Below are 18733 nucleotides of genomic sequence, written 5' to 3' on the forward strand. Positions count from 1 at the left end.
TTTGAAACTGAACTGAACAAAGCAACAGAAAGGGTATGTCTACACCTCAGCGTTATTTTGGAATAATGTCCATTATTCCAAAATAACTGTGCAAGCGTCTACACAGCTAGCCGGTTATTTTGAAATAATTTTGAAATATTGGGCAGCTTATTTCAGTATTTGTAAATCTCATTCCATGAGGAATAACGCCTCTTCTGAAATAGCTATTTCAGAATAGCTGTAGTGTGGATGCCCCACTGCTGCTATTTCGAAATAGTTCCTCCCCCAGGCCATTCAAAGTAATTACTCCCCCATGATTCCTGGGGCTCTAAATCAAGGAAGTGCATCCCAGCCCACCTGGGTCTAATTTCCAGGCTTCCTTGTAGTGTAGATGCGCTATTTTGAAATAAGCTGTTTCAGAGTATTTCTTCTGGAATAGTTTATTCCAAAATAAGCGTGCAGTGTAGACATAGCCAAAGTGTATTGTAGGGAGTAATTCTGCACTGGCAGGGAGATGAATAGATGATTGAACAGCCCTCTTCCATCTCTAATTTGATTCTTCATTCACTAGCCATCCCCTCTCCCCAGCTTTCGGTGGCCAAAGAACACAAGCACAACCTCTAGATTATCTCAGGCAATAGAGGATTTTTCCATTTTACTCTTTAAGTGTTATGTCCTTTAAAAGGCTCTATCTGTAGACAAAATAGAAGGCACTCTTTTAAAAGTCTAAATAGTGTAAACTTTCCATATGCCTGGAGTGAAATTAAATTATTGTTTCCCTTATGGGAAGACAGACAGCTAAGGGAGCACATGACTTCTCCATGTCCTCCCCCATGTGAGCCTAGGACCCCACACTCTTCCCTTCTCTTCCCTTCCCCTCCCACATTATGGAGGGAGGGGGGAATGGGAGCAGTATAGCTGCTTTCCTCGCTCTATGTCTATTCCAGGAAGAACAGAGCAATGTATGTTCCTAAGCATGCGTTGTTGTAGCTGTGCCAGTCCCAGGGTATTAGAGAGACACGGTGGGTGAGGTAATCTACATATTCTATTCTAAAAGGAGAGGTGTCCATCACACTGTCTGTCACAGAGAGCATTTGAGAAGACTTAAGAAGTTTCTAGGGGGAGGCAGGCCTCTAGCCCCACCTATAGCCCCCCTCTCTACTGAGACTCCCACCACCACAGGGAGGGGAAGAGGAGGAGCAGCGTGCCAAGTGCGTGCACGCACACCACCACCACCACAAGGAGGGGAAGAGCGCACATGAACACACACCCCCGCATCCCCAAAGCAGCAGAGAGGGAGGAGGCCATGTGAACATGTGCCTTCCACCACTACAAGGAGGGGAAGGGCACGTATGCCCCAGCATCTGTGGAGAAGTGGGGAGGAAGAGGAGGCATGGTTCCAACCCCCAGGAGCAATGGGAGGGAGGAGACCACGTACACACACACACACACACACACACACACACACACACACACACACACACACACACACACACACACACACACACACACACACAGCATATGAAGGGGAAGAGCATGCCCATGTGCCTGTCCCACCATCCCCAGGGCAGTGGGAAGGGAAGATGATGCACAGCCCCAATCTTTCCCCACCCCCAGAAGCAGCAGGGAGAGAGGAGCAGGCCCAAGCCTCCCCACCCCTGGGAAGAGCAGGGAGGGAGGACTTCATGGGTGTGTCTAGACTACAGAGTTTTGTCGACAAAAGTGGACTTTTGTCGACAAAACTATACCTGCGTCTATACTACCGCTGAGTTCTGTCGACAGAACGTCGACAGAACTTAGCAGTTTTGTCGACGCTGGTAAACCTCATTTTATGAAGCATAACGCCTTCTGTCGACAGAGTTCTGTCGACAGAAGGTGTTATTGCATGTAGGGTTGTGTCTAGACTACAGGGTTTTGTCGACAAAGCAACTTGCTTTGTCGACAGAACTGAATGTAGTCTAGACGCTCTTTGTCGACAGAAGCTTTGTCGACAGTATCTGTCGACAAAACTTCTGTCGACAAAACCCTGTAGTCTAGACGTACCCCATGTGTATGTCTTCTATCACAGTGGGACAGGCAATGCTAGTACCTTTAATTGGGCCAACTTCTGTGAATAGGGCAGAGAAGCTTTCCCAAATGTGGCATTTTCTTTCAGGATAGAATGGGGAGTAGTTTAAGCTGATGAAAATCACATGAGAAGGTGTTTAATTCTTTCTTGTAGCATTATTGAAGGCTGGAACTTACAGAGTCTGTGTCCAATATTAATAATACATTTTCAAAATGATGTTAATGAAAGTTAATTTTTCTGGGGAAAATGGAGAAAAAACATTTTATTCTGTTTCTATGACCTGAATGTTGCTGCTACCAGTTCTTAATTTTTGCAATGCAGTAGAATAAATATATGAAAAGAAAGATTAGTTTCATAGAGTGTGCTCCTTTGGAGCCACACCAGCACTGTACCCCAAGAGGGGGGAAAATATGACATGTCTCTGTATTTTTTTTTCTTTGCAGATATCTCAGTAAGCTTGCTGTCCTTAGTTGTCACAGCCTGTGGACTTGCTCTCTTTGGTGTGTCTTTGTTTGTGTCCTGGAAGCTTTGCTGGATCCCTTGGCGAGAACGTGGCCTACCCTCTGGGAGCAAAGACAAAAAGCAAGAATCGCTGAACTATACAGACACAGAGACCAATGACCATGAATACAGTGAGGATTACCTGGGGCAGCCCACTTCCTACCCAGAGTCTTCCCTGAAAATTAGCCACACCTCCCCTGATATTCCATTAGATGCTCAGGCTGGGACCAAGGAGAATTGTGTGCACAATGTCCGAATGCATCGCCAAATCACAGAACCAACCTCTTCTGCTCGGTCAGTAGCTGTCATTTCTTTCTAATGATAATCACAATGAAAGGAGATGAGACCAAGACAGTCAGTTTAGAACCGACAGAGCTGATTACATATGTATGTTTTACTTGCCTCACTCTTTCATGGTGATAGAAAATAATTTGTGTGTTGGGGTGAGCTGGATGATGGATGGCTTTAAAATTAGGAAGGTGCTTCCATAGTAGCCACAGAAGCAATCCATTTTTTCCCAACATGAAAAACTACTTCATCATGTGTGTCTCCCCCTTATACACTGGACAAAATAGGCAAGAAGGTTAGTACTTGTAGAACAAAAAACAGCCTACACTGAACCTTGTAAATTAGGTTCATTTGCACTCATCATCAATACTGAGGGCCCTGCAAAAGAGAAAAATAGGACAGGCTACTGAAACACTTCTGAGAATTAGAAACAGCATTAAAGGTGATAGCTTTTAGCCAGAGCCTTGACTGTGGGGGAAAACTTACTGAGAAAGATTAGAAGGCAAGGAACCAAAGTGCCAGCATATGAGGGAACAGTAAAAGGGGAGGGGAAGAATGGGAGAGTGGTAGGGGCAGGTGATAAAAGGATTAGGCTGCATGCAACCAGAAAAAGGAGCAGCATGTGACACGACAATTAGTGGATTTCTGAGCCAATGCAGATGTATTGGATTTGGAGAAGATACAGTACTCTCCGTGTTGCTTCTGAATAACCTCTTGTTGACTTGAGTGGTTTGGCAAAGGCTCTTGCCTGCAGGCTGTACTTTAAGATAAGGTGCTGCAACAGCCACTAAAGGCTGAGAAATTGCTGACAGGCCCAGGTTTAGATGTGAGAAGACTCAGCCTGGACTCAGCCAGCAAACACCACAAATACGAAGGAGCAAAGGCACATAAGACACATTTCGATATCTTTTTGCCATCGTCTGCAGAGCAGTGTAAGGGAGGCTCTGTCAGACTCTGATCTTGGAGTCTGTGGAGAGGGAATTACCATAACTGTGGATGCAGGACATCATGTCGTGCATACAGACACCTGCGAGGTTGATTTCAGAAAGGAATGGTAGTTGAAAGCTGTGTTATGGAGCTAATGTTCTGTTTTCAAATCCTGTAAAAGTAGTATGCCCTATGCTCTGTGGTTCACTAAGAATACCACTGGTGTTAGATGTCAATAGAGGGCCATTCTCTACTGGTTACGCCAGGGGTGGGCAATAATTTTTGGTAGGGAGCCACTCCAAGATTTTGGAAAGTGATCAAGGGCTGCACTTTTCTATGGAGGGAGTGTGGGGTCTAGGATGGAGGCTGGGTACAGAAAGGCACACTGGGTAAAGGACTGGGATGCAGAAGAGGGTGTGGGGTCTGAGATAGTGTCTGGGTGAAGGACAGGGTTGTGATGGGAAGGAGTTTGGGGTGCAGGGTAAGGAAGTTAAGGACTAGTCAACTATCCGATAAGCAAATGTTTATCGGATAGTCAGTTGACTAGTTGATTCCCGCCCTTCCCTCCCCCTGCTGCCTCTTTCAGATAAAGAGAGGAGAGGGTACTCCAACAAAGCGGCAGCGCCTCACAGCTGATCCCTGGGTCAGCTGTGTGGTGCTGTCCCTTTGAAACGCTGTCTCAGAAACAGAGCCCGGGGTCAGCTGGGGACAGATCCTGGACTCTGTGCAGCATTTCTGCAGAATCCAGCATCAGCTGGGGAGTCCTCAGCTGACCCCGGGTTCTGCGTGACATTTCAAATCGGCAGTGCAGCATGAAGGTGTGTGGGACTCTTGAGTCCCCCGCCAGAGGCGTAGTGAGAGTGTTATACGCACAGGGGCAAAGGCAAAATTGGTGCACATCTGATATATGTGTACTCTGTGCACATCTGATATATTTTTACCAAAACTCCTGCCTGCCCAACTCGCCAAAGGAGAAAGGAAATAGGGTGGCCAAAAGGAATGGTATAGAGCAGTGTGTCTCAAACTTTTTTTATAAGCTTCAGAGGGGTAGCCGAGTTAGTCTGCAACAGGAAAAACCTAAAAAAACCCAAACAGTCTAGTAGTACTTTAAGGAATAACAAGTCATGTAGATCAGGGGTTCCCAAACGTTTTGACACGGGGACCAGTAAATCCATTCACGAGCTTTTGGAGGACCGGTAGCAGTCATTTGCATATGCATTAAGCAACTGGTGAATATTCAACTAAGTTGTTTCTGGTCCTCCCAAAGCCCCCAGTGCCAGCATTAGCAAAGCTTTTGATACAGTCACCCACAATATTCTTGCCAGCAAGTTAAGGGAATGTGGATGGGATAAATGGACTGTAAGATGGAATTTTGAAAGTTGTAAGACGAAACGCTAAATTTTCAGTGTTTCACCTGGCTGCATCCTCTGCCAGCGTGGGCCAAGGCTTGGGGAACCCAGCGCTGCATGGACACTCCAGGAGACAGGAGCAGATTGGGGGTAGGGTATCTGGCTAGGAGGGAGGGTGCAAGGAGGGGTAGGGTTGCGAGGTGTCCAGTTTTGTACCGGACCATCCAGTATTTGAGGCTTCTGTCTGGGAAAAAAGTTGAGAAAATACTGGACATATAAAATGTCCAGTATTTTCTAATTAGATAAGTTTTATTATAATTAGGTGTATCAGTATGTAGCTGTGAACTGCCTGGCTGGTAGATGTGTTAATGCTGCGTGCGTGTGTCTACCAGCCAAGCAGTTCACAATTGCTCAAGGGAGGCTGTGCGGGTGAGAGGGAGAGGGAGGCAAAATGGAATCCCCAGAGCTGGACTCACTCATGTGGCATGTGCCCAGGTCAGTCCCGCTCCCCCACCCTTTTATTTTATGTGAGCAGATAACAATTTTTCACATCAAATTGTTGTATTAAATTAAAACAGGACCTGAAAAATATTATAAGATAACCTTAAAACATAATCTATAAAAATAAATAATGACAAATTTCCGATAGAAGTACATTTTCCTTGGTGTCCCTGAAAGCTATCAGTTTTCTTTGTGTGGCCCCCAGTGGGCTTCAAGTTTGACATGCCTTATCTACATGTTTGTTAGTCTTTAAAGTGCTACCACACTATTGTTTTTTTAAGTTTTTCCATTTGTTAGAAAGTATCTTTTATTAAAAAATAATTAGAAGTAACCCCAATGCACTCACCTTTCCCTCTGAGCCAGACTCTCTGCAGCGCTCCCCCATCCCAATGCACTCACGCCTCCCCCAGAGCCAGACACTCCCAGCACCAGGAGCACCCCCCCCAATCAAATCTCCTTCTTCCCATCTTCCTCCCTGAAGATCCAGGCACCAGAGGAATGGGACAGCCTGGGTAAGGAAATCTTACATTTAAAGTCGTCACTCCTGCCACCCAGCTTGGCTGCCTCAGCTCACAGTGTGTAGAGGGAGGCAGCACATGCCCAGCTCCCCGGTCTTTGCTCAAAGCATCATGGGGGCCAGAGAAGCATGCTCTCTGGTCCCACCCGAGTCCGGTGCCCCCCTAGTGTGATGCCCGGGGGCAACTGCCCCATTCCCCCGCCTCCCTTCACTACACCTCTGTCCCCCGCTGACTCCAGGCTCCATGCAGGCGCTTCCACTTTGAAATGCACAAGAGCCCCTGCTGGGGACACTTGTACATTTCAAAATTAGCACGCGGCATGCAGCCTGAAGTCAGCAGGACTTCCTCCTGGCCCTGGGCTGCACCCGGAGTTCCACATTCCAGTGGGGGCTCTTGTGCATTTCAAAGGAGGAATGTGGAAGTGCCTATTGACTAACTGAGTAGTTGATGGAAATTCTGTCGACTACTCAACTAGTAAATTAACCACTAGTTAACATCCTTAGTGCAGGGTCGAGGAAGGTGCTTGGGTGCAGGAAAAGATTCCAGCCTGGTGTAGGAGGGAGTACAGGGTCTGGCAGGGAGTTATGACCTAGGGTAGGGGGGCGCAGAGGGTTTGGATGGTAACCTAGGGGAGGGAGCTGGGTTGTGGGAAGGGCAGGGGTGCCAGAGGCAGGCTCTGCCTGGGATGCAAGACCGGCTGTAGATTTTTTGCTGCCCCAAGCACAAAATTTTTGCCCCCCCCCCTTTTTTTGTTGGCTTTTACACATTTGCACTTCGCAATGTTTTTTGTTGTTGTTTTCATTTTTGTCCCGGCGTTTTAGCCCTATAAATAGCCAATATAATTTTAATTATTTGTTTTTCCATAAAGGCAAAGGCGCTTCAAGTAAACTTCCTCTCCCCTTTCACTTGCTGCTGGGTCACAACAACCTTTTCCCTGCCCTGTCCAGCCCCTCTCTATGAACAAGCACCCCTCACTCCCAACCCAAAGGGAGAGCAGGGAGCAGGGACAGTGCAGAGCCAGAGGGGCATGGGGAACAGGGGGAGCAGGGTTCACCATGGGGAATGGGAGATGCAGAGCCAGAGGGGTGCAGGGACTGGGGGAAGCAGGGGGACTGAGGTGCTGGGGTGCGCAGAGCCAGAGGGGTGTGGGGAATGGGGGAGGGGGTACAGTGGTGGCACAGGGAATGGGAGGCGCAGAGCCAGAGGTATGCAGGGATGAATGGGGGAACAGGGTGCAGGGGAGGTATAGGGAATGGGACGTGGGGAACGGGAGGGGCAGAGGGATCGGGGTCCAGGGGCAGTATGGGGAGTGGGGGGCACAGACCCAGAGGGGTGCAGGGAAAAGGGGCTGTGGGGTGCAGAGGGGGCGCAGAGCCAGAGGGGTGTGGGGTTCGGGGGGGGCAGGGTGCGGGGTGCAAGGGTGGCGCAGAGCTAGAGAGTCACAGGGAACAGAGAGCAGGGGGACCGGGGAGCAAGGTGCGGGGCGCAGAGGCGGCGCGGGGAACGGGCAGCACGGAACCAGAGGGGCACGGGGCGGGTCAGGGCGGACACAGTGAGCTGGGAGGCCGGCAGGGAGCGCTCTCTCGCTGGCGAAGGGGGCTGAGGCAGCCAGTTCCACAGCCAGTTCCCGGGGACATGCAACCAGAGCCGAGCTCCTGCGGCCCTTTAAAATAGGTGGGGCGGGCGGGGCTGAGCATTGCTGGGGCGGCGGCTTACCTGGAAACGCTGCCCCTGGAAATGTGCCACCCCAACCACGTGCTTGATTTGCTGGTGCCTAGAGCCGGCCCTGCTGGGAGGTGCTTACCTAAGCCAGCAGACCGGCAGCAATCCCAGCCAGGCTGGGCTCCCTGCCTACTGCAACCCCAGATTGCTTGAAAATACAGGCTGTTCACTCCACGTGGCTCTCACCTCTGGGTGGGGAAGAAGCTTCTAAGACCCCCAGCTCCCAAGCCAATCTCTCAGCTCTATTGGCTGGAAACAGCTGAGAGATTGCTGAGGTCAGTTTTTATTAGCTGGTTGTTTCTGGCCAATAGGCGCTGAAGATTGGGCTGGTTGCGAGGAGATCACACAAAGCTGCATGCCCGAGGATCTCGGCAAGGTGGTTCGCGTGCTGGATCCAGTGGCTTGGTGGACCGGATCCAGCCCCCAGGCTATATTTTGCCCAGCCCTGGGTTACATGTGTATTTTGGCCTTTGGGGAAACATCTCACTTAAGTCAGTTTTGGAAAATAAATAAACCCTGACTGGACGACAGGAATATAAATCATATTAATTTTGATTCATGCATACAGTTTGATCCTCTGCTATAGTATGCTGGGCTTTTTTGATTTTGGTTTTGGTTTTTGAACAGCTATAAGATGGACGCTCAGAGATGCAAACTGTATAAGAGTATGTCTACACTAGCTCGTTAGTTCGAGCTAGGTAGGGTAATGAGGAATGAGGAGTAATGGTAGTTCGAATTAAGATCTTTAATTCGAACTACCTACTCCGTGCCGCATGTAGCCGCGAGCACGGAGTTCGGACTAAGGAGGATTTAAAAATGGCGGCGCCCAGGAACATGCAAATGAAGCCCTGGATATTTAACTCTCGGGCTTCATTTGCAACTCCGCTTGCCCTAATTACCCTACCTAGCTTGAACTAACGAGCTAGTGTAGACATACCCTAAGATACTGTGGGTGAGGAACAGTTCCTAGCAAGCACAGAACTGAGAATCAGGATATCAACATTCTAGACTTTGAACAGTTATGAGCTTTACAGTGTGACCTTCATCAAGTTTCCATACTTTAGTTTTTTCACCTATAGCAGCAACCCCTATTTGTCTTTACGGATCATTAAGATGCTGTAATAAAGAATGCTAGGGGTTAAGTTGTATGATTTCTTATTTGTGGTATAATATCTTGTCATGGAATTACTAATGCATAACAACATAATTATGCTTCTGCTGTGCAGCATGGGAGAAAAATTAGATGAATTATAAGAGACAATACTTTAATGCACACACTTTCAGGAAATGGTAACAGCAGAGAAAATAATGCTGATTATATTCAACATAAATATTTTTGGACTAATCCTGTTCTAAGATTTTCCTGGGTGTTCCTTTTTATGTTTATCTAATTTTGTTTTTATAGTTGGTTGCATGATTGCTTTGTACAAATTGGAGGAAAATGTAAAATCCAACTTATAGGATAAGGGTTTTACCTAATCCCGCTTTCATGTCCCACTACCATACAATGACTACAGATTTGATTTCTGCAATCTTCTTGTATAGTGGAAATTTCAATCACTGTAACCACATCTAGATAATAAATCTCACTGGCCCATCTTCACTCCTGTCCCTTTCACTGCCCCATCCTTGGCCAGTCTCCCAAAGGCCCATGACCCTGTTGCTCTTTGCAACTTTCTCAGAGGGCCCAAGGTGGTTGGAAACTCTCTCCCTTGCCCATGTTACGGAGGCCAGGGGTCGGAGCTCGTTTCAAGCTTAGCCCCTGATTTAGATTTGCTCCTGGGCAGCCCCCAGAAGCAAGAGTTCCCAGCAGCAGCTGCTGTAACAAAGAACAAGCAGCCTAGAGATGGAGGCAACAGCGCAGCTGGACTGGGGACACTGCGCTCCAGAGGCAGTCCCAAGGGGGAAGGGAGGAGGCCACGCGGCACATGGTGGTGGGGTAGGAGGTCGCAGGGGCTTGCTGGGCAGTGGCATGCACCATGCTGGAACTCGAGGAATGCTGTGGTGTGAGCCATAGCTGTCAATGAAGGGCCATTGGTGGGGGTGGGCTGCCATTGGTAGACACAGCACATGCCCGAGCCAGCAGGGAGAATGAGCAGCCATGCTTTGGTCCACAGCATGGCAGTTAGAGTGACACCATTTTGGGGGCATCCTTCCTGTGGATCACCTGTAAGGTGGCCATTGACCATTAGTGGTCCATGGACTGCATTTTGAGAACCACCTGCTCTATAGGCATGTAGAAGTAAAAATCAAACCCTGAGGCATCATACAACCAAAAATATTGGATAAGAAAAGCCAAATGAAATCAAAGAATTGGTCCTGTCTGCAAACCAGAACCTTAAAACACCTAGCAATGTAATCAGTTTAGTTTCTTTCATTTTTCCCTTCAGGCACAATTCAATCCGAAGACAGCTTAATCTCTCGAACCCTGACTTCAGCATCCAGCATCTTCAAAAACAGGAGCAGACAACTGGGATTGGGCGCATTAAGCCTGAGCTGTATAAGCAAAGATCGGTGGATAATGATGATGGACGGAGGAATAACAGCAAGGCCTGTGGGAAACTCAACTTCATTCTGAAATACGATTGTGACTTAGAGCAGTTGATAGTGAAAATTCACAAAGCTATTAACCTGCCAGCAAAGGACTTTTCTGGAACTTCAGACCCTTATGTAAAGATCTATTTGCTTCCAGATAGAAAAACAAAACACCAGACTAAAGTGCATAGAAAGACCCTCAATCCAGTGTTCAATGAAGTTTTTTTATTTCCCGTTCCGTACAATGATCTGACCACAAGGAAACTCCACTTCTCTGTGTATGACTTTGACAGATTCTCCAGACATGACTTGATTGGCCAAGTGATAGTGGATAATTTTTTAGATTTGGCAGACTTTCCCAGGGAAAGTAATATTTGGAAGGATATTGAATATGTCACAAATGTGAGTATGACAACTTTTCATGAGATTTTATATCATAATTTATAGCCTTAAACTGTTTTAACTGATGATAAAAGTTCTCCATAGTAGATTTATTCTCTCTCGCTCTCTCAGCATTTGACCTCAATCCATGGACAGCATTAGAAATGTACTTTTGTAGTAGCTACTGAAGGTTAATCATTATCTTGTTTATAGGGAAGGAAAGCCACAAAAATCTGTTCTTTAACCATCACTTACCCGAAAGAATGTAACATTTTCTGTTCTTTATCTACTTTTCTGTGTTTTGTATTATTTGGAAACTGAATACTTTTGCTTCTTTCAACCTTCCACAGAAGATCACTCTGACAAAGTCAGCTGACCTTGAACCTACAAACAGAGGGAATATTTGAGTTCAAACCTAGCATCAGCAGTTAGTAGCCACAATCTAAAATAAGAGGAAAGTTTGAAGATGTCACACGGGATATGAAACCACAAATCCATATAAAGACCTTCACCATGTACATTCCAGGAGGCAGGTCAAAAGTACTATATTTGCCTAGTAGGAGAATTTTCTAAAGTAAACTTTATTAGAAAATGAAGCAGGGCAATATCTTTACCATAATCTACTAATATTCTTACAGTCTTGCCAATCTTTGGTGTTGGGGCTGATGTAGGAACACTTTCAGGGCATCAGCTACAAAACAGACAGTATTTTCAGAGTCAATGGCTTTATACGTCTCTCAAAAAGGAGCCCTATGCATTTCAGAGCTCCCTGGTTTCAGAAGATAATAAATATTTCATTTGTTTTATGGGACTGCAGTTTTGTGAATTCCACCCTGTAGTGTCAGTAAATCAAGAACTGAAAAAAGAGTGCATGTCATTTAGGCCCTAATCCTTAAAAGCATTTAAGCATGTGTTTAAAGTCATAGGTGTTGGAACCAAGGCTATGTCTACACTCCAGAGAAAAGTCAGAAAAAGATAGGCAAATTGTGAACCGCACTTTGCATATCTTTTTCCACTTTTTTTCCGAAAGAGGCTTTTCCAAAATTTGGCCCATCTACATGGGGCCAAATTTTGAAAAAAAACTCCTCTTTCGGAACATCCCTTATTCCTCTCACCAAGAAGAATACAGGGATGCCAGAAAAACACATCCGCTTTTTCAGAAACTGTTCTGAAAAAGCAGACGTGTTCCTTGGATGCAGCAGAGCTTTTCTGGGATACCTATGGTATTCTGGAAAAGCTCAGCAATTTAGACAAAGCCTAAGCATGCTGCCACTCTCCCCCAGCTTGAAGCAGTTTCCGTCATATAGAGGGTTTGCTGTATGATTTAATGGCTCTCAGTAAGTACCCCCACTACAAAAATTGTCCCAGCAGACCACTTAAAGTTTCTTTTGACTTCAGTGGGACTTAGACATTTTTTTCGAACAGCATTTATCACATGCTTAATTTTATCCATGTACTAACTGTCAGGTTGATTAAGCACTAGAATAAATTACTTAGAGAAATTTTTAAGAACAAGTTAACAAACACCTGTCAGGGATGATCTAGATAAAGCTTAATCCTGCCATGAGGCCAGGGAACTAAACTAGATGACTACTCAAGATCCTTTCCAGTTCTAATACTCTAAAAAAGGATACTTTCCTGCTAGTCATTATTTTAAGCTCTCTTATCTGTGAAGTTCAGAATACGCATTGGATGCCCTAGCAGGGCATGGGGTGAAACAGAAGCTTCATCCGAATGGAGGGTGGAGGAGTTGGAGAGGGAATGAGGTTTGGCCAGAAGGGTTGAAGGGCAGCAGCAGGCTCCAGGCTGGGACAGAAGGTCCTGGGAGTTCCCGGGCCCATTCCAGCCCCATTAGGTCCTGCTCCTGCCTTTTCCTCTGCCCTCAAGCATGGGCGACTTCACCTGAAGGAAATAGGCACTCCTGTCCTCCCAATATAGCTATTGTGTTTGAGTTCACATTTTTAAAACTTTTCAGTTCCATGTGTTCTGAATTGTCCCTGAAGTGCAGGCCCATCTATAGCTCTTAGAGCTGTAGTCAAGTTGCATTTCAGAGTACAGTAAAGATGCTTATCCAAACAGAACAAAGGACATGGAATTCATTCTGAGAAATAGAGTTTTTTCAATGTAAATGATGCACACCAGGAAACAACCCAGTTTCAGGTACTGTTGTTTTCTAGATAAGGAGTTCAGACCAGTGATGTTCTGTAGTACTTGATTTTCCAATTAACATTTCCAAAAATACAAAAGATTAGACTTTGCATATTGAAAATTGACACTAGCCTAGGATAATTCAAGAAGTTGGTCTGAGTTGCAGCAAATTCAAATTCAATCCTTTATCTGTGTTTCCTAGCTGCCAGATGGACTGCCAGCAAAATCTCAAATCCTATTGGGAATTCAGCAGAGCTGTACAAAACTCACCTAATTTCATCACAAATCTGAATACAGGGCAAGGTTCATGAACCTTTAAAGCAAAACTGGGCTGAGTTACCAGTAAATCTGAGTTGATTAACTCTTTTGAGCAGGAATTGCATAAACCTTGGCAGCAGCTGAGTTTCTTATTTTTTTCAGACATCAAACTCAAAAGGGACCATATGCCATGCTGACTTACACCCAAGGTAAACCCACTGAATTCAGTGGGCGTTTGCAAAGTATAAATCATTGAAGAACCCAACAAAAGAGCAGAAGTAAGCATCATACAGCCAAACCCACTGTTCTGGTATTGCCTCTGAGCAGAAGTGCATCTACGTCAGTTTCTAATGCACCTCATTCTATTATATAGCAGAGGTGAGCAAGATACAGCCTGGGGGCTGGATCTTTTGATCCGGTCTATGGCCTACCCCACTGGAACCACATGCAGGAAGCAGTCTCAGGTCTCAGAACGGCTGGCTGCTCCATCTGCCTCTCTGTGATGGGAGGGGGGAGCTTCATACACTGAGAATCCCCTTCTTTACCCATATCCCCCCTCTCCTGTACCCCAATCCTAAAATCCCTTCTGAACCCAACCTCCATCCAAGACCCCTCATCCCTCTCCATAGAAAAGTGTGGCCCTTGACCACTTACCAAAATTTTGGAGTGGCCCCTCATTAAAAATTATTGCTCTTCCCTGTTATATATCCAGGCATCCCATGTCCCATTATCTTACATTAATTCCTATTTTATTAGTCCAATATATCTAGTCCAGTTTGACACGTAAATGTAACATAGAGCATCAAATCCGGTTTTGCTGAATACCTAACAAAATTGTCTACTTCAAGTGGACATTGCAGATTATATAGGAAATATGTCAGTTTCACCACACCAAAGCCATTTGATTCAACCATTAGACCACATCATCAACGTGTCTACTTGCTGTTCTCAAACAAGCCTGAAGGCTTACAATTCCAGTGAAGTATAGAAACTTCAAATCTTCTCCTTCCAGAGTGCAGTACAATCCCAGACTATGAGACTCTTTCTAATAACATTGAATGCATTACATTAGTAGGGCTGGATAGGCATATGGTAACATAAAGCACTTCCACAGCACAAAGAAGGAATCTATGGTGAGGATTGCCTCCCAGCAGAGAGCAATCTGATAGTTAAATAACAGGTCTTCTAATCTTAGTCCCTCTGAGCATAAAGCTGATTTTTTTTTTGGTGTTGCGCTGCTTTTTCCAGCCAGAGAGAAGTGGAAGGGATTGCCTTACAGGCACCAGCAGAGGGGTGTTTCATGGAAGACATAATTAAGCAGATCAGCCTTAGATGAACATGAAAGCCAGTCTGACTGGCTTTTTTGTATGTAAGATTCTCTCAGGCAAGTTAGTCTGATTTCTGACTGTTAGGATGTAGGAGAAGGGGTTGCTTTTATCTTTATTATTAGCCCTGATCTTAACTGCACAACCTAATGCTCTCTCAAACCTCTGAAATTTGTATTCTAAAGACTTTTTTAAAAGTTCATAAACCAGCAGCATGTGGGTACAATTATTCATTGCCCCTATCGCCACTGCGCACGTGCACGCACACACACACACACACACACACACACACACACATATAACCTCAGGGAAAAAGAGGAATAGGTTTTAAACTTTAAAATAAAATAATTAATTTATCCGCACAACACATGAAACCCCATCTTACAGCATTCTGCATAAATGAGAATTACCTTCTCCATAAAATACTAAAATTCACATATATTAACATGCCATGTACCAAAGAATAAAATATTTTCAAGGGAATTAGCTACTAAACATGACCATGCTGCTATATAGACAGACAGAAAGATTGCATATCTTAAATGAATCAGTTTCTACTGTGAACATTTGGTTTCCTAATGACTTCATTTTGTTATTTATAGCTTTAACCTCTGTCACCTTGCTGTGTAGCAAATCCTTCCACTAACTTCTTTCTTTAAGAGAACAAAAATTAAAACTGAGTGATGATTTCCACTTAGAGGATGGGAATAAATGAGAACTATGACTCACTCACTTCTACTCCCCGCTGTGCTAGCATTTTCAGAAGCGGTTTTGGATGTCGGACTTGAGACACCTAGAATGTGATTTTCAAATATTCTGGGTACCCCCACCTCTTCTACTGAGATCAGTGAGAGCAGCTGCAAGCACTCAGCACCTCTGAAATTCAGACCGTTGATATTTCAAGATGGGGACACGACTGAATATTTCTGAATATTCTTATCTTGAACTTTTAGTGCTTCAAGTTTAGCAGATATGAAAGTATGTGTCTCACTGAGGTATCGTGTGTGATAAACAATTTAGTAGTTGCTATGTGCTGTACGTACAATGGCAAAATATTTGTGCACTTGCCTATTTGGCTTTGTTAAGAAGTCTTCCTACGAGACAGATAAATTTTAAAAGATACTAATATAATTCCATGAGCTGGATGCACAATCAGAGTACATAACAGGAATGACCTCTTGTATCATCTGATAGCATTGCTTCCCTCTTCCTTATCTGTCTGTGTTAGTGTTAAATAATGTCAGGTATTTTTCATGGTACAACCGTTTGAAAAACCAATACTGTCACCGATTGCACCTTGACTTAGAAAACTTTTCTAAATGATGTAGTAAATTGCTGTGGCAAGAGAGATGACACTGATGGTATCTTTGCAGCTTCCAAATGTAGTTATCTTTGAACTTTGGGTATGATACGTGCAGTTGGATGTTATCTGTATCTGTAAGACTTCTCTATTCTATGTGGTTAACCCAATGCTAATATGAAAGGGTATGTCTACACTGCATCCGGTGGCGGGGCATCTGCACTCTGTCACATGCAGTGAAGTGCCTGATGATTGGTAAGCAGTGGTCACAATACACCAGCTGACCAATCATAGTTGAGGGTTTTTTTTTTAAATAGACATCGCATGAAAGCAGGGTTTCAAGGCGGGATTAAAAAAAAGACAATGGGAGGGGCTTTCTGGATGTTTATGAGGAACTCCTCCCATGAATGTGAGTGGTATGAGTGAAAGAGCATAAGTGCTCTTTGGGTATGTCTACACTGCATCCCTAGTTCAAACTAGGGATGCAAATGGAGACAATCGAACTAGTTAATGAAGCGGGGATTTAAATATCCCGCGCTCCATTAACATGATCTCGCCGGCGCGCTAGTTCGAATCACAGCTGATTCGAACCAGGAAGTGCGCGCCAGGACGCGTTAGTTCGGACTAAAGCCCTTAGTCCGAACTAATGTTACTCCTCAAAAAATGAGGAGTAACATTAGTTCGGACTAAGGGCTTTAGTCCAAACTAACGCGTCCCGGCGCGCACTTCCTGGTTCGAATCAGCTGTGATTCGAACTAGCGCGCCGGCGAGATCATGTTAATGGAGCGCGGGATATTTAAATCCCCGCTTCATTAACTAGTTCGATTGTCTCCATTTGCATCCCTAGTTTGAACTAGGGATGCAGTGTAGACATACCCAAAGAGCACTTATGCTCTTTCACTCATACCACTCACATTCATGGGAGGAGTTCCTCATAAACATCCAGAAAGCCCCTCCCATTGTCTTTTTTTTAATCCCGCCTTGAAACCCTGCTTTCATGCGATGTCTATTTAAAAAAAAAACCCTCAACTATGATTGGTCAGCTGGTGTATTGTGACCACTGCTTACCAATCATCAGGCACTTCACTGCATGTGACAGAGTGCAGATGCCCCGCCACCGGTTGGGCACCACGGTGAGGGGCTGCAGCCGCCTAACCCCACCTCCATGCCCTTGCAGCACATGCTCGCGCCAGACACCAGGCGTTTTAAATGCCAGTGGCACAGCAGGCAAATGGGGTGGAAGTCTACCTGGGCCATAGCCTGGGAGCAGCGTGGGTGTTCGGGGAAACATCCTCTCCCCCCCCCCCCACGGGATAGAGACTCGGGCAAGCTGCCCCTCCAGGCAGGAGACCGGTCTCCGCAACCAGGGGAAGAGCAGGCAGTAGCAGCTGGACAGTCCGACGACTCCTCGGCAGGTGAAGTGGCTGGCGTCCCCAAGAACGGCACCCTTGACCCTAGTGCACAAGGGTGAGTGTGGGCACGGTAGTAAGAGGCCCAGGGTGGGCGTTGGCCCAAGTGGTTGGTGGGTTGCAGCAAGGAACCTCCCCCCAGCCTTAAAGGCTTTGATGTCTAGACCCGTAGGGCCCTGGGCTGGGACCCGGAGGAGAGGGTGGGCCCGGGTCCCCTTGCCTCACCCTAAGCAAACATTGGGCAGAGTCTCGACCAGAACTGAACCAAGCTGCGCGGTTCTTAGCAGTGATAAACTTACCAATAACTCAGCCGCCCTGAAGGGCGTCCGACTAGAAAGGGGAGCACTTAAGGATCGCTCAGGGTGAACTGTAATCCCTGGGGTTTGTAGATGGCACGTAGGGTGTGAGGCCTGAACAGTCAGGATGGAATTAGGTATGCCCAGGGCAGAGGAATGTCGGGCAAGAAGCATTGGCTTCTCTCGTCTCACGGACGTCCCTCCCGCAGGCTAGAGCATGAGGGTGGTGCATTCCAGAGTGCCTCCCCCCAGGAATAGGTAGAAGGGGTCATGAAGGGCCACCTCCCGACACTGCAGTATAGCGATACCTCAGGGGCGCATCGCTATATCCATGGTTAGGGGACAAGCAGGCATGGGAAGGTGCTGGCCAGGCCAGGAGCCTGCGGGCGGGAAGAAGGGATGGGGCAGTTGGCTTCTTTCCGTGTCCTGTACATGCCGGGTCTGGCACTGGCAGCATCCCGCAGAGAGAGAACTTCTGTCCCTGCCAACTGGAGGGGAGGGTGTTGGGGAAGGTGTGTGTGAGTAGCAGAGGCTGCATGCTGGAGAGAGTGCTACTGGGGTCCCCTCTTCTTCCCCCAGCAGGTTCTCTTGCACAAGAGGAGTCTCCTCTACATTGCTGCACTTGACTGGGAGCGGATGCTGTCTGAGTGTGGACATGACCCTGGGCTGAATGTGGCACTGCTATGTTTCCATGACTCCATTCTCCTTAGGCTTGTGGGAAGGTGTCCTACCAGGGATTCCTGAGTAAGGCAGGCTGCTCCAGAAACCTTGTGATAAGGACCGAGGGGTTCCTGTGTCAGAGCATCATGGGCCTGAGTGCTCTGCATTGGCCTAAGCAGCCCTAGAAGGAGCACCTGAAAGCATGGTTCGTAGCTTTCCTGACCAAGTAGCCACAGGAAGTGTTCTCCCTTCTGGTGCCCTCCCTGGAGTGCTTCTGAAGGCCCTAAGTCCAAAGCAGGCTCCAATCTATGTGGACATGCTATTTCAAAATAATTCTGAATAATTTTGATGCTCCTTTGTAGTAGGGACACGCTATTTCAATTTTGTTATTTTTGGAATTGTTATTTTGATTTTAATTTTGAAATTATTTCCTATTGTAGACATGCCCTTTCAGGTGTAAGTTTCTGAAGGGTACCTAGAAATCTTCCAGGCTTTCTAAAATTAAAAATTGTATTCAACTCCCAAACAAAAGGGACTTTTTTAAAAGCTACCCCACAAATTACCTGCA

At 46.2% G+C, this 18733-nt stretch overlaps 1 protein-coding gene across 3 annotated transcripts in view; it reads left to right on the forward strand.

Annotated features, from left to right (window-relative positions):
* Positions 1–18733, forward strand: part of SYT9 (synaptotagmin 9) — a 171999-nt gene that overhangs the window by 75491 nt on the left and 77775 nt on the right. For all 3 annotated transcript variants that reach the window (XR_012903592.2, XM_075927824.2, XM_075927823.2), the window contains exons 2-3: positions 2491–2842; positions 10244–10790. Coding sequence is in view for 2 of the 3 variants with exons in the window: in XM_075927824.2 (XP_075783939.2) it covers positions 2491–2842; positions 10244–10790 (899 nt within the window). In the remaining variant the exon portion in view is untranslated. The remainder of the gene's footprint in view (positions 1–2490; positions 2843–10243; positions 10791–18733) is intronic.

Source organism: Pelodiscus sinensis, chromosome 5, assembly GCF_052426305.1.
Source record: "Pelodiscus sinensis isolate ZL-2025 chromosome 5, ASM5242630v1, whole genome shotgun sequence".
NCBI classification, from domain to species: domain Eukaryota; kingdom Metazoa; phylum Chordata; order Testudines; family Trionychidae; genus Pelodiscus; species Pelodiscus sinensis.